Source organism: Rhincodon typus, chromosome 3 (genome assembly GCF_021869965.1).
Source record: "Rhincodon typus isolate 14 chromosome 3, sRhiTyp1.1, whole genome shotgun sequence".
In the NCBI taxonomy this organism is placed as follows: domain Eukaryota; kingdom Metazoa; phylum Chordata; class Chondrichthyes; order Orectolobiformes; family Rhincodontidae; genus Rhincodon; species Rhincodon typus.
This window is the reverse complement of record NC_063334.1, coordinates 63787064-63802627: the sequence shown is the minus strand read 5'-3', so window position 1 is coordinate 63802627 and position 15564 is coordinate 63787064. Positions and strand designations below refer to the sequence as shown.

General features: G+C 37.8%; 1 protein-coding gene across 2 annotated transcripts in view; it reads left to right on the top strand.

The window, feature by feature from the left end:
• gramd2b (GRAM domain containing 2B) overlaps positions 1-15564 on the top strand; it is a 57344-nt gene that overhangs the window by 14444 nt on the left and 27336 nt on the right. For both annotated transcript variants that reach the window (XM_020534979.2, XM_020534981.2), the window contains exons 2-7: positions 3080-3208; positions 7813-7894; positions 12030-12099; positions 12781-12884; positions 13389-13484; positions 13630-13701. In XM_020534979.2, coding sequence (XP_020390568.2) covers positions 3080-3208; positions 7813-7894; positions 12030-12099; positions 12781-12884; positions 13389-13484; positions 13630-13701 — 553 coding nt within the window. The remainder of the gene's footprint in view (positions 1-3079; positions 3209-7812; positions 7895-12029; positions 12100-12780; positions 12885-13388; positions 13485-13629; positions 13702-15564) is intronic.

The following is a 15564-nucleotide window of genomic DNA, read 5'->3' as shown; positions in this document are numbered from 1 at the left end:
TTGAATTAGCCCCCAGTAAGTGTTTTTAGATAGTGGCAAATATAATTAGGTTAATTTTTTTGTGCTGCTGTGGTTGCCATTTACAGAAATGAAATTGGCTCACGTTCTATTTTTACATTGCAAAAGGGTCCATTCATCACTAAATAATTTTTCATAACCTATTGATTACACTTTTTAAAACCAGTGCAGTTTACTTCAGATTTATTAGAGACTCAAAGGCAGTGCATTAAAGTGCTATTGCGTTGTCTAAAATCTTTGTGCTGCCATCTCTTTTGTCATTAATGGTAGAAATGCATAGCTTTTGCATTTATTTCAATAGGCATCCTGAATACAGTTTCTGAAGTTTTATCTGGTCTTTGTCCATAATTAGAATAGAAAGCAAATTGTACGGAATTCATTTGTCAGATTTGAAGTCGGTGTAGCTTGTTACTGTTGCTTTATTGTAATTATTAGTCCATCCTTTCTCCCTTTGCCAACATAGTACACAGAAAATATAGGCTGGTGTTCACAAACATGATGAAAATCAATGCAATTTCAAGGGAAGTCAATAGTCAATTTCATTTTGCATCTGGTACGATGATTAATAGCATGGGTAAATGGATGGCTTTTTAAAAATGTATCGAGCAAATACAATACTAGCATTTACAAGTACATTTATGCTTTTGATTGTTTTGTACAGCCTTTTCTAATAGGAAGCTCCTTGTTCATGGATGACCATACCTAGCTTAACTTTTTTTAGAAAGTTTGCGTCTTCTACCCTTCATGGAAACTGTAATGATTAACGTTAAAAACACAAATTCCATTGTGTGATTTTTTTTTTTTTTTTTTTTTTTTGTTTAATACATGGGACCTTTTCATGGGCTAAAATCACTTCAAACAGGAAAGACTTTGACGTGAGATGGCCACAGTGATCACTCAGCCATTCCTGAAACCATTAATTGATGACCTAGAAATCAGGAACTGGAGTAGGCCATTTGGCCCTTCGAGTCTGCTATGCCATACAATATGATCACAGCCAATCACCCAACTCTGTATTCTGTTCCCACTTTCACCCCATATGTTTTGATATCTTCTTAGCCTGAAGAATTATATCTATTTACTAATTGAAAGCATTAATTTGTCTTGGCTTCAGCCACTTTCTGTGGCAGAGAAGCCCACAGGCTGTCTGGGTGAAGACATTTCTCTTCAATTTGAACTGAAATTAACATGCAAAATACCTGAAATAAATCGCTCAGATTTCTATGTCCTGTTTGATTTACACGTAACTGGAAATTTCACTTTCGAATGTAAGCATATTCACCAATGTGGAACCAAAAACCAGTCCAAAAACATACATAATTAACTGTGTATTTCTGGATGTCTGTAAAGACATGGGACCAAAAGTAAGCCATTCATTTCTGGCAACCTCTTTGGGCAGAGAGAAGAAAGTGGATTCATAACAGCAGAACTGGAAGGCTTCCTCTTGAGAAATAGTACCAGCTAATAGAGTAAATTAGAGAAACGGTCATATCTGAATGCAAATATAACATTGTTCTGTTGAGGAGGATTTAATATCGAGTTTAAAAACTATCAGCTGTGGTTAGACTGACCTCAAAGAATCTAAGGACATTATAAACTGCGTATTCTTGATTATGTTTTTCTCCGCTTTAAACTTTTATACCTGTTCGTGTTTCTCATTTATTTTCATGCGATACCTTATAATTGGTGGCTTAGTTTTGAACCAGTGAGCTAGTTTTAATTGAAATATAATAGTTGCGTGCTTTAAAAAATACATTTAGTGGATAATCAAGGAGGCTAAAGAGGGAAGTTAATTCACCTCTTCACCTGCTGATAAACTATAAACAGAACATTATCAGTTCTTTACATTAGTTACAATTTCAAATTTTTGTTTTCTCTCTCATTTGCCATTCCCACCCTTTTATTGTTCACTGACTTGCCATGATGTGGTTTCCACACACCAGTCACCCACAAACCTGTCTCCGAAGTTTCCCGCTTTGATGGTGAGTCTTGCTACCAGAACTTCCTGGGTTTTGACTGCAGAGGACTTGACTGTCAAACATGACATTCGTGGAGGTTCAATTTGGGATCACTGATTTAACAGTCAGAAATCTGTCCCTCTAACTCGGTTCCAGTTTGGAGTAATTCCTACAGCAGTTGCCTCAGTACAAAGCAACAGGTCAAGTTATGAATCCATCATGTGATCTTCTGATCTCTATATGGCTTGGCTGTGTAGTTTACCCACTAGCCAGTTTTTTTTATTATTGTTTAATAAATGAATGCATCAGTGAGCTCAAAATCTATGCTTTTATGTTTATTTAACCGGCAATTTGAGTATTCATTGTCCTCTCAATTTGAGGATTATGTCAGATTGGCAGCTAAAGGGGTGAGTTGCAACTTTGTCCTACAAAAACACATTCCATAGTGTACATAAATTAGCGCATTTACTCCAGGTTCTACTGGAAGGTAGGTCTGTGCCAATAAGTTGACTTCAGTGAAAGAAAACAAGGTTGGGATGTGTCACTGGTGGCCTCCCCATAACATGTTTGGTGCTGGCAAAGGAAATTTTGGAAGGGATTTCATTCCTGATCATTATCAAACAACTGTTGTTAAGTGTTTCTAAATGTTAGATGCAAATTTGGAGTACAGTGGAATGTAAAAGAACCACCTAGCAACACTTGTAACATTTGACTTGTGTCCTGGACAACATAAATTCAATCTTAACCTGACTCTGAGAAGAGGAAGCCACTTTAATTGACCATAAATGCCAGTGACTGACTCTCGGTTGCCAACATCTCAGATTGAAATTGAAATTAAAAATTGAGCATTAAGCAAACTTGTGTATAATACAGTAGAGATTATCACTGTTTAGGGAATCAATGAAAGCCAGTAAATTACAGGATAGGTGTGAACTGTTGTAAGCTGTTTATTTAGTGAACTTCTTGATATTCACTAATACTGTTCTTTTAAAAAAAAAAAAAAAAAAAATTGCCACAGTAACTTGCTCAAAACTGGATTTTCTTCATAGAATGCTTGTTTCTTTTCTACTGACTGGTCTGCAATCTGATGAATCTGTTTGCAGCTCAGAGCCAGAAAATGCAGGAGTGGAAGAAAAACCAAAGAAAGCTGGGAAACCACTTAATCAACAATTACAGTCTCTGAATCTGGATGCAGAAATATTTGAAACCAAGAAGAGAAACTATCTAACCAGGTGAGAGATCCACTGTTGTGCTATATCCACTGCTGACTGAAAACCACCAAATGTGTAGAATTGATACATTGCACTAATTCTGTATGTTAATTTTCTGTAGTGAAGCCCATCTTAGGGAATGTTAAACTCATGGAACGACAGTACTCTTGTATCCTAATAAACCCTGTTTCCTTCAGCCGAGTGCTTTAATTTTAATGGGCGAGGCTTTTATGCTATAATACTACCAATTTAAAATCGGAACTGAATATGTATCTGCTTTAAGATTTATTCAGTTGCCAGTGCAAATCTTGAATGCTGGTTGAAACATTTGATTTCTACATATGATGCACAGAAATCTGAGCACAGTCAGTTTTGCGGATTTACAAATGTAAATAACATCTAGATTTTCCTCTGCTTCAAAGTAATTTGGCTATTCATGAATGCAAGTGCTAATATTTGAAGAAAGAGCCAACCACCAGACCACATGGTGTTAGTTTAAGTGATTTTTTTTCTAATGTAAGTTTGAAATAAGCAAATTGTGGGCCTTATTTTAAATACGTTGAAGATGGTAGCATTTTTTTTGATTTTATGAAGATTTTAATTTGGAAATTTTTAAATGTAAATTTTCATACTTCTTTATTTTAACATTTCATTGTATTTGTTAGATAAGCAGAAATATAACTGAGTCATGCAGTGCACTTTGCAGTATAAAGTCTGACTAGAAGATAATCCACATTTTTCCACCCCAAATTATAGGACTGGTGTTAGTTTTAATTCCTTTTCTTATTCAGTACATCTTGGTACCTATGGCTTGCTCGACATCAAAAGGCAGTCTATTGCTTAAATGGGGAAAGAGACTCCTGGAACAAAAATCTGCAACACCAAAGGGATTTGGGTGTTATGCATGAAACATAATGTTAACATGCGGGTGCAGTAAGTAATTAGGAAGGCACCTAGAGTTTTGGCCTTTATCTTGGAGGGTAGTGAATATCTGGAATTTTCTACTGCAGGGAGTTGTAAAGAAGAGGTAGATTACGTTTTTGAAATATTGAGGAGTTGAGGGTTATGATCTAGCAAGAAAGAAGAATTGAGGCCTTGGGCAGATCAGCCATGATATTACAAAATGGTGGAGGCTTTCTTATGTTACAGATTATGCAACTGAAATGCATAAAATAGCCAATGTAGTGAAGTCGGCTGCAGTAATATCTACTCTTGCAAATTCTTCTAATTGGCTTAACTTTTTTTCAGAAAAATTCTGAATTGGTATGCTGGCCTTTTTGACTCTCAGCACAGAACTGGTTTTGATTATTTGACTCAACAATCCAGAATATTTATGTATGATTATAGTCTTAAAACCCTTTTAAGGGCTGCCAGCCAACTGAGAAATAAGTTGCTCAATCCAAAGCTTCACCAGCATAATATCATTTGAACTAAAGTGTAGCAATGTATTATTTTCTATTTCAATTAAAATTTTTTGTACTTTTTTTCGAGAGAGCGAACCATACTGTGTTGAAATAAATGTGTAATTAAATGGGGTTGTCGTATTCTGTAATATGCACATTGCATTTTATTCTGTTTGAGTTGAAGTTTAAATATTTTGCATTGACACTTTAATATAAAATCAAGATCTGTGTACCCTCTATAAATACCTTTTTCTCTCCTTTTTAAGTGTAATTTTTCTGGGTCAATTCTGGATTTTCTGACTATTGTTGACTATGCAGTCATTGACTCAGTAACAAATATGTCTTTTTAATTTTGAAATGTGAAAGTGATGGAATTAGTTCTGTGCACACTTGCTTTGAAATTTGAGCACCAAGGTCATTTTCAACTCCTAAACACGTGAGAAAGTGGGCCTTCACCAACCTTCTGGGAAACTAAGGCTCTGTTCCAAATGGCTCGTTCAGCACAGCAGTTACATCTGTCAAGAGCCATGGCAAGAATGTGCAGAATGTAGACCATTTTCTGTAACTTGAGAGCCTTTGCATAGAAAAGGCAGACAACAAAATCCATCACATCTTCTGTGTTCCAGGCCAGTTTGGCTGACTGAGGAAAAGAATATTTGAGTGCCAGGATCAGAAACCCAAGACTAAGGTTAAGGCTTATCAGGCATCACTGATTCCTGAGCTGGTAAATGCTTCAGGGATGTGGACAGGCTGCAGCAGGCACCTAATAACACTGGAGGTACCCACCAACTGTGCCTTTTTAAGTTCTCCAAATCCAGTGGGAAGCAAGCCTCTCCCACACAAGCATCTCCGTATCAAATGTTAATAACTCAAATCAGACATGTGATTTGTCTACCGAACACTTGACTTGAAAAAGTTATTCTGCTTGGAGCTATGCAGAAAACTCCCAAAAAGACTGCAGATACACTATAAGGATCCACTGAAGCATACCCAAAGAGATCAAATATCCTTCTTGACTAATCAGTCCCTCTTCTCTCTCAAAATACAAACTAACATTTAGCCCTCGATTTGGCTTTGTTTTACTTGGGTTTTTGTTTTTGGTTTTCAGGGCCTCCTTTTTCATTCGCTCTAATTTATTTAGGCTGTGCAATCTCATAGTAACATTACTTTCTGTATTTGTGTAAAATTGTCACTAGGGTTTCCTCCTCAAGACAGGGAAAGAAGATACTAAGCAAACAAATTTTTACTTGGAATCCACAACTAAGATACAAGATATAGATAAGATATTGAACAGGCCTGGATGTGGGCTGCCAGGGTTCATATTTTGGGGAACTTGGAGTTTAGGTTTATAGCATGGCTGCACCTTCTTTTTAAAAGGTCAGTTCACATAATGGTCACAAGGACTAGTTCATGCTGCTGTCCCCTCTCTGCCTCTGCCAATCCTGGAACACTGCTACCTAACAACAATGTGGGAATACCTTCATAAGGATCACAGCAGCTCATGGTCACCTTGTTGAGCATATTTAGGAGTGAGTGATAAGCATTGACCTTGCCAGCAGTGTTCCGATCCCATCAATGCACACCTTCAAAAAATGCTCAAAGCTCCTCAAACATGTCGCCCTTAAACCAACCTTTGTGTTGATCTCCAGTAGTGCTACCTCCCCAGTGTCCATTAACTCCATTGCCAGTCATCACTGACTAATTATGTTAATATCCTCTGTGCCCTTCTATTGTAGTATTGGGCAAACGTTTTACTGTATGTTTGTGATGCAGTGTTGTTTTTGTTTTAAAAAGAAGTGAAATTTAGATGTTTCCTCTTGTCCTTGCTAATTTTTTTTATGCTGCTGCTCTGCTCATCTTCATGAAGACCTTCATCCTTTCTCTTCATGGGATTTATTGAAGCAATCTTTTTTTCTCTTTCATTTGTTTCATCAAATTCAGATCATGCTCTTTACTCTGTTTCAGTTCAGTACTAGTCTTGCATATCCATCATTATTCCTTTTCATGTGTTCTACTGAAATGCTGATAAAATTTCTTCTAAGATTCATCTGTTCTTTTTCTCTTTGATCTTGGCTGTTGAAAGTGTTGTCCATGTTAACATTAAAATTGAGTGTTCCCAGAGGTACTGCAATTTCTATTTCCTGTATATTGTTGGAATATTTACAAATATGTTGCCAACAAGTGTACTGCCTCTTGCGACACTCATGCATTACATTTCACAACTCTGACTCCAGGTCACTTGTAGGTTGGTTTCCTGCTTCCTATTAGATTGATTGAAGTCACCTTGAAGTTTTACGTCTTTGTGGAGCCTGTCCTTGGGTAGTTTATAGTACACATCTTTGACTTTGAACAGATCTCAAGTTAAAGAAATATTCCCAAGTAGTTCATTTGGTACTTCCCCTCAGGATCAACTTAATTTTGTCTCTGGTTGCTAATAACATGTGAAACTAAAGGAACTTTCTTTTTTCCCTCTGCTTTTCTGTTACTCGCCTGAAACGTATACTGAAGTATTATTTGATATTTCCACTGTGTGGTCGTTCTGTACTGCCACAGGAGACTCCAGTTCAGAGATGTTAATTCTGATGTAACATTTCTGACTTGAAAGGTTAACTCTACTCAACTTCCTGACCTGAATATTTCCCTCAATTTCTGAATTTTTAAAATTTCAGATTTCCAGCATGCACAGTTTTAATAATGCTTCCAATGATTTATCAAGATAGATATTGTTTTGACAGGTGATTAGTTATTCATTTGTATACTTAGTTTTATGTGAATTCACCTAAGTTCCCAAGCATGTGAAATATACCAGTAGGTTCTTTTAAGCCATTTTGTATCTTTTTAAAATTTTGAAGATTATCTTCATTTCAGATCTATCTTTAAGGCAGACAAATTTGTTATTTCTCCCTGTCATTTATCCCAGCACTGTTCCCTTTTGCTCTTCGTTGCTGTGCACAGCTTTAGTTCTGTTTTATGAAATTTGGATAATGGAAAAATATGTCCTTATTCTAAAGCTACACTTGTCTTTTTGTTGTTAAGACATGAGCTGGAAGAGCTGCATGCTCTCCAGTAATTAGATCCTGTTGTATCATTGTTTGCTGTAATGACTAAATTAATGTTTATGCAGTACTACAAAATTGGAATGCAGCTAACTGTATATTTTTAATCTAATCAAAAATCATTGTAATTTGTTAATTCATTTGGATATACTTTTTTGTCTTCCAGATCAAAGACTTACGATACAGTGTTTTCACCCAGTCCTACAGAATATGAAACAAAACCTGAACGCAAAAAGTCCACCTCCAATGTGAGTATTTTACTGTGCTTTGTTTCTTTCTATCATTCCTTTCCTTTTTTGGTCATTCCAGATTATGCAATTGTGCGAGTAACAACATAGCTAACTTATTTCTGAGCCTCTGCCACATCATCTGAGCTTGAGTGCCAAGAGGTCTTTGTACAGATGATCAGGTAATACTGTGCATATTAAAATAGCTGCAGTTAAGTACTGAATAGACTGAGGTGTAAACATTACATTACATCACATTACATCTACCAATCAAAGTCACCCTGAAGTTTTATGTCTTTGTGGGGCATGTCCTTGGGTAGCCTACAACACGCATTTTTTTGACTTTGAACAGATGTCGAGATAAGGAAATAATTCCAATTAGTTCATTTGATATCTTTCCTCCTCAGGATCAACTTAATTTTGTCTTTGGTTGCCAATGACATGTAAAACTAAAACAACTTTTCCCTGCTTTTCTGTTGCACGTCTGAAATGGGTACCAAAGTATTTGATATTTCCACCACATTTTGTTTTCAACTCTACCTTCCAATATGTCCATCACTTAATAACTACAGTAAACAACAACAATAAACTAATTAACTGACTTGAGTCATTAATAGTAGAAATACACTTGCACACGTCATAAATGGCTATGTTCAAACCTGGATTAAATTATGTTCTTGTATGATTTATTTTTAAGTTTATGCATTGAAGTAAACACTTTGTTTTCAAGACTTCAGAAATATGTGGATAATTCTACATGATAGCCTTTCTGCTCGGAAACTGTGTCAGATTGGCTTGGCCATATCTAAACACCTTAATGGTTTGCATCTTAATTAGTTTTGTAAATAATTGCCCTCTTGGATCAAGTTTTCAAGTAATTCCATGACCCTTGCTTTCTGATGATGGGCTGTAAAAAATAGAAATAATCTGACTTGTGTGTATGATGTTACGATCCTGTTAGAGATCAATATAAATTCAAACATCCAAAGTTTATACATGAACAGAAATTATACAAAACAAGAATCATAAACTTAATATAGCTGATAAAGATTTATACTGTAAGCTCAGTTGTACTTTTTACTAGCCTTTCTGCCCAAGAGTTTCCCTTTTCAGGTATTATGGAATCTCGGAGGTTAAATTTGCTTTACCGTTCCTGGGACTAATCCAAAATTATGCCATATCACTCTGGAATTTGCTGTAATTCTCCTCTATTCCAGCTTTCTCCAAGATACAAGATGTATTTGTACTCTTCCACTGGGTTTTGGCTAAGTGATCCTTCATTTTCTTTTTTCCTTTCTATAAAAACTCATGATTGTAACTAGGTGCTGAGGAGTTTACAATCATGGAGCAGTACAGCGTGGAAACAGACCCTTCGGTCCAACTCATCCATGCTGACCAGATATCCTAAATTAATCTAGCCCCATTTGCTAGCATTTGGCCCATATCCCTTTAAACCCTTCCTATTCATATACCCAACCAAATGCCTTTTTAAATGTTGTAATTGTCCCAGCCTCCAACATTTTCTCTGGCAGCTTATTCGATACACCTACTGCTGACTGTGTGAAAAAGTTGCTCCTTAGGTCCCTTTCAAATCTTTCTCCTCTTGCTTTAAACCTATGCCCTCTAGTTCTGGACTCCCCTGACCCTAGAGAAAAGACCTTGACTATTCATCCTATCCATGCCCCTCATGATTTTGTAAACCTCAGTAAGGTCACCCCTCAGCCCCAGCTTATTCAACCTCTCCCTATAGCTCAAACCTCCAATCCTGGCAACATCCTTTGTAAATCTTTTCAGAACCTTTTCAAGTTTCACAACCTCCTGTAGCAGGGAGACCAGATTTGCACTCGGTATTCCAAAAGCGGCCTAACCATTGTCCTTTGTCCTTTACAGCGCCCACACCTTCCCAACTCCTACACTCAATGCACTGACCAATAAAGGCAAGCATACCAAACAGCTTCACTATCCTGTCTACCTGCAACTCCACTTTCAAGGAACTATGAATCTGCACTCTGAGGTCTCATTGTTCTTTCCAGCAACAAAAAGTTGCTGGAAAAGCTCAGTAGGTCTGGCAGCATCTGTGAAGAAAAGAAAAAATCCGAGTTAACGTTTCGGTGACCCCTCCTCAGAACTGAAGCGTTAACTCTGATTTTTTTTTTTTCTTCACAGATGCTGCCAGACCTGCTGAGATTTTCCAGCAATTCTGAGGTAACCTTCTTTGCTGTCCACTACACCACCGATTTTGGTGCCATCTGCAAACTTACTAACCATACCTCTCCTGTTCACATCCAAATCATTTCCATAAATGACAATAAGCAGTGGTTCCAGCACCAATCCTTGTGGCACACTCCTGGTCACTGACCTCCAGTCTGAAAAGCAACCCTCCACCACTACCCTCCGACTTCTACCTTCAAGCCAGTTCGCTATCCAAATGGATAGCTCTCTGTATTCCATGTGATCTAACCTTGCTGACCAATCCACTATGTGGGGCCTTGTTGAATGGACTTCAAGGCATATAGATCACGCCCACTGCTCTGCCTCTGAAAGTTGACAGAGAGTCAACAGCCTAATTTCAGGTATAAAAACTGTGCTGAAGAAATTCAGCATGCCTGAAAGCTTCTGTGGAGAGAAAAACAGTTAACGATTTGAATCCAATGTAACTTCTTCAGAACTGAATAAATGGAAAAGCGTGGTTTTTTTTTGCTGTTGTAAAAGCTGGGGAAGAGCATGAGAGGGACCATGGAAGAAGGGTGATGGAGGAGGCACCTTGCCAAGCAATTGCTGTTTTGCCTGCTTCCTTTTTGCTCCAGTGCCCCAAACGCTTCTTCCCGGTGAAGCAACTTATACCTCCTGCTATCTACTCTACCTTTTATTCTGTGCTCACAACTATTTTCCTGTAAGTTGTGGAGATGAAATGCAAATTGGGTGACCACTTTGCAGAACATCTCTGTTCAGCCCACAGACATGTTTGTGGGTTTTTGGTTCTATTTTCAGTTGCACTGTCTTGCTCTTCATTTCACCATTCCATTCCATGTCTGCAGCAAATTGCAGTAAAATCCAACACAAGGTGAACAAACAGCAGCTCGTTTTGATTAAGGTACTTTTGTAGACTTCTGTACTCAGCATTTGATTTTGCAACTTCAGACCATGATCTCTGTCCTTCACACGTGGCAGGCTTTGGGATATTCTGAAACAGAAATTGAAACTAATTCTTTTATCTTCATTGCAATTGTTTGATTTCATACCTGACACGAACAATTTATATTGTTAATAGACGTATTTGCCCTCTTTCATAATTGCATTATTTCAATCAAGGAACTCCCTTTATGTTTTTTACAAGCTGCTTTCACTTTCCTTTTATATGGGAAATACGTATGCAATTTAAATATTTTACTGAAATTAAGACTCTATTAAGCTCAGTCACCTGATCTTTGCACTCTTACTTGTGAGTTTATAAGATAAATTTAGGTTTATTTTAATTGTAATTAACTGTAGAATTGTTTGCATTGCGTTCACATGAAGATGATTGCCAACTCATTTCCATTTAGCTTTACCTTCAATTCCAAAAGCTAGACGTTCACTTCTAAAGCACTTGAATCATAAACTACAATTGTGTACAGCCCCTCAGGATCTGAACTATTGAAAACTGACACAGAATGCCAACTATTGCCAATTATAGCATCCCTGCTCAAGATCTGGTAACTGAAAGCAGAGTGGAAGTTTTACTAAGCTGCATGCATTCACTAAAATCATATGACCCCAAAATATCATGGGTGCTGGAGAATTGAAATTAGAACAGAAAATGTTGGACAAGCTGAAAGGTCACGTGACATCTATGGAGAGAGGAACAGTTGATATTTTGAGTCAATAGCCTTTCATGAGAATTGGGACAATTTTTAGAGATGTGAAAGAGGAGCAAATGCACAAAGGTGTCTGCAGTATGATACCAAGGTTGGCAGAGGTTAAATACCAAAACGATGAAAGAGTCAAGGAAGTGGCAGTGGTAACTACTTCACTACAGGAAGTAATGAGAACCAGTAAACCAGTTGGAAATTATTATAACCGATTTTTCTTTTTCACTATCAAACATTTCTGTTTAATGTGGAGGGGCAGAGAGAGATGATGAATAAGTGATTATTTACTATATTTTTTTCCTTAGCCTTCCAAGACTAATGCAACCTACCACAAGCTCTTTAAACATGTTGAAAAGGACGAAATTTTAAAACAAAGTAAGTGAACAACTCGCTTGTGTCTTATTGATCATAAATCCCTAAATGCTGTCTGATGGAGTCGCTGTTCAGTGCATGTACACATGCACTTGTTGGAGGGTGAGATAAATCCCTCCCTTCATGCTAGCAAGATTCCCAAGTTGACAATTTTCATGTTTCTGTCTTGTGTTTTGGTTATACTGTCTTGTTATGCAGGTGCTGGATGTTTTCTGGTATCTTTTCTTAACTGCCCATTGTGAGCCTAAACTGAGTTAATGCTCTTTAATAATCTATTCAAATACTATGGGATCACATATAAATGTAATCCTGCAGAGCTGCATTCGCTCAGCTGAAGTCATTGGATAAGTCAAGAATGTCAAGGCTTGTTTCTTTCCACCTCTCTCTTCAAATTCAGTGGCACAGACCAATTTTGGTTCTCTGTTTTTGCTGTGACTTGAAGCTATTTCAGTAAAATTAGAAACTGAATAGGGGAATACTCCAGTTGATTGCCTCAACCAATCAATGCAAAGCTTCATCATTTGGGTGTCAGTGCTTTGGACGTAGCTGCAGGCTTTAACAAAAGGAAAGACTTCACTAACTGTATCAAATTAAAACATCTTTGACTTAAGAATGAAGGCCTGAAAAGTATCTTTCTTTGACATTAAACAGCTAAAATACTAGCACTAATGTTTCTACTTTTAGGTTTTACATGTGCTCTACAAAAGGACATATTATACCAAGGGAAACTCTTTGTGTCCGAAAACTGGATTTGCTTTAATTCCAAAGTGTTTGGAAGAGATATTAAGGTTTGTACATTTCACTAGTTACTTTGGTGAAGGGATGGTGTTGTGAAGTGGACCATTGATATTTTTGATTGGAAATGTAAATCTTTGTCTTGAGTAGGGAATATTGTGGGTTTTTTTTTGTATCTTTTAAAGGTGAGTGAAGATTATTTAAAGATGGTTTAGTCTCGGGTTTATAAAATTGCTGAAACTGTTGCATTATCTCCCATTTTAACCTGTTAAGTTATAAACTGTCCATTAAAACCTGTTTACAGCAATACATTTGCTCCTTAACCTTTGGTATTACCATAGCTATCTGTCTTGACAATAATAATGACTTTACCCCAAATGACAAAAGGAATAATTTTGATCTGTTCCTAGTCTGGAGTCTTAGTGAGCTGGGTAGACAGATCGAAGATGGAACTTTGTAAACTTATCCTTTGTGTTTTATAGTACTGAAATTTTACTAAGTACTTAAATTCTCTTTTGAAAATTTGTTTTCAAGTTAAACTTTTTTTACAATTTTAGATTGCAATACCTGTCTTTTCCGTGACTCAAATTAAGAAACATAAAACTGCTTTGCTCGTACCAAATGCTCTGTGTATATCAACAGAACTTGAGAAGGTGAGTATCCAGTTATGCCATGAATCCAATTACTCTGGAGATTTGGATGTACAATGTTGAACATCTGTAGTTCAGAGCAAGCATAATTCACCATCCATTGTAGCTGAAGTTTGCTAATACTATTGTAAACTTTGTTTTGTTGCAGTTTATGTTTGTTTCATTGCTCTCCAGGGACGCAACCTATAAGCTTCTGAAATCTGTTTGCGTACATCTGGAGGTGAGTCTTAGTAATTAAAATGAAGATTAGTGGCCAAATGACTTTTGGATCACAAGTGTTTTAAGAATGACAATCAGCCTCTATTGCATTTGTATTATTTAACTTTTTTGATTCAGCCATTCTTGTGGTAAGTAAAGGAGAAGACTGCCTTTTGTGCCCAGGAATCCTAGTATTTAGCCAGTCCGAAGGCCCTGACAGGCAGGAGTGGAGTAAAATAATTTTACTACAGAATCTGTAAACCTACAGGCTTAGATAATTGTTTGAAATGTGTTTTTTAAAAAAAAAACTTCAACTTTCTTTTTTCCTGCTGGTTTTGTTTTGAATGATTGATTGGTTTTGGTTATGAAATAGTTTGAGACTTTTAGCTCCATGAGCTTTATGAATTATAGTACACTTGCCAACTGGGCGACTGGCACATAATAGACTACCCCTGACAACATTTTAGAATTTCTAAGAAGGATAGAAAGGATTGCAACCCTGCTGAAGTCAATGTCTGACTCGAGTTCTGCTCACCAAGTTCCCCCGCTCCCCATGGACACATCAGTTAAACAGATGGTAGTCTTCTTGCTCCACACTTCCTACTTGCAGGTCATGTGTGTGCATATCTACAAAAGTTATTTGGGGTGGTAGACTGCGTGCTAGGCTTGACCTCCTTGGAAGAGACAGTGCTAGCCATTATTGGGATGATTGGTTGCTGAGATTGTAGCTGATTGAGAGGGTGAAATGAGCAAGATGACAGCATCTTCGCACCTACTCTTGCTCTTTGTCCTTCTCCCCCAAATCACTCCCGCCTCATTCCACATTTCTTTCTGATTTATGAGCATGCAGGTGGTTTAAGCACGCACCTTTTTTCTTCCCCTTCCCTCAAGACAGCACAGCCTTCCATCTGTGCCCTCCTTGTAAGATCCCTAAGGAGCACAATTTAGTCTAGTAGTGGACAGACAATAAGAAGACAGTGATAAAACTCACGCCAGCAATTTCAGTCACTCACTTTGACACACTTGGCCACCAGCTCAGGTACCGGTACTATGTGCAGTTTAAGGGTTGTGCTGTCTTGAGGGAAGGGGAAGAAAAAAGGTGCGTGCTTAAACCACCTGCATGCTCATAAATCAAAGAAATGTGGAATGAGGCAGGAGTGATTTGGGGGAGAAGGACAAAGAGCATGAGTAGGTGCGAAGGATAGGGGCAGTCCCCATAGGTCATGAGACATTGTGCTCAATTGTACTTTGGTCAGAGCATGGCAATAGCATTGCAAGAATCTGTGCTCCAATTTGGAAGCAAAGGACTCTGTGGCAACCAACCAAGGAATGCTGATGGGGGTCTGCAGCATGAAATGCTGGCGCACTGGGAAGCCTACTAGAAAGTATTCAATTCAAAGAGCCTGAAGCAGTCAGCACCAATTTGGACTATGCTTTACATTAAGCTCAAAACCCTCCTTTCCAAAAATGGAAGTGTTGGCCAATTCTGTGGATCCATCCGTGACCAGAAGCATGTTCCACCAGAAGTCTGAGCACTGCTGTAGAAGCTAATGTCATCAAAATGATATCATAAAGACCACTTTGGTGCCCTGCAATCTTCGACTGCTGTCATCATGGCTATGGATTCCAGTGTTCAAAGGGCATTGCGGACTGTCATAATAGTCTAGCAACTTGGCCTTTAACAGTTTATTGGGTTCTTCTGAGGCACTGGTGTAGGAGTGTGGCAGTGTCTCCATGGAGCGTGAATTTGTTGTCCTGTCTTGGGGTGATGGCATTCAGTTCTGCCATGTTTGCCAGTGTTTCTTGGCCAACTCAGAGGGTGTTTCCACCTGCACTAAGATGCACTCCACCCATGGCTATTTTAGGTCCATGGCTGCTTGAGACC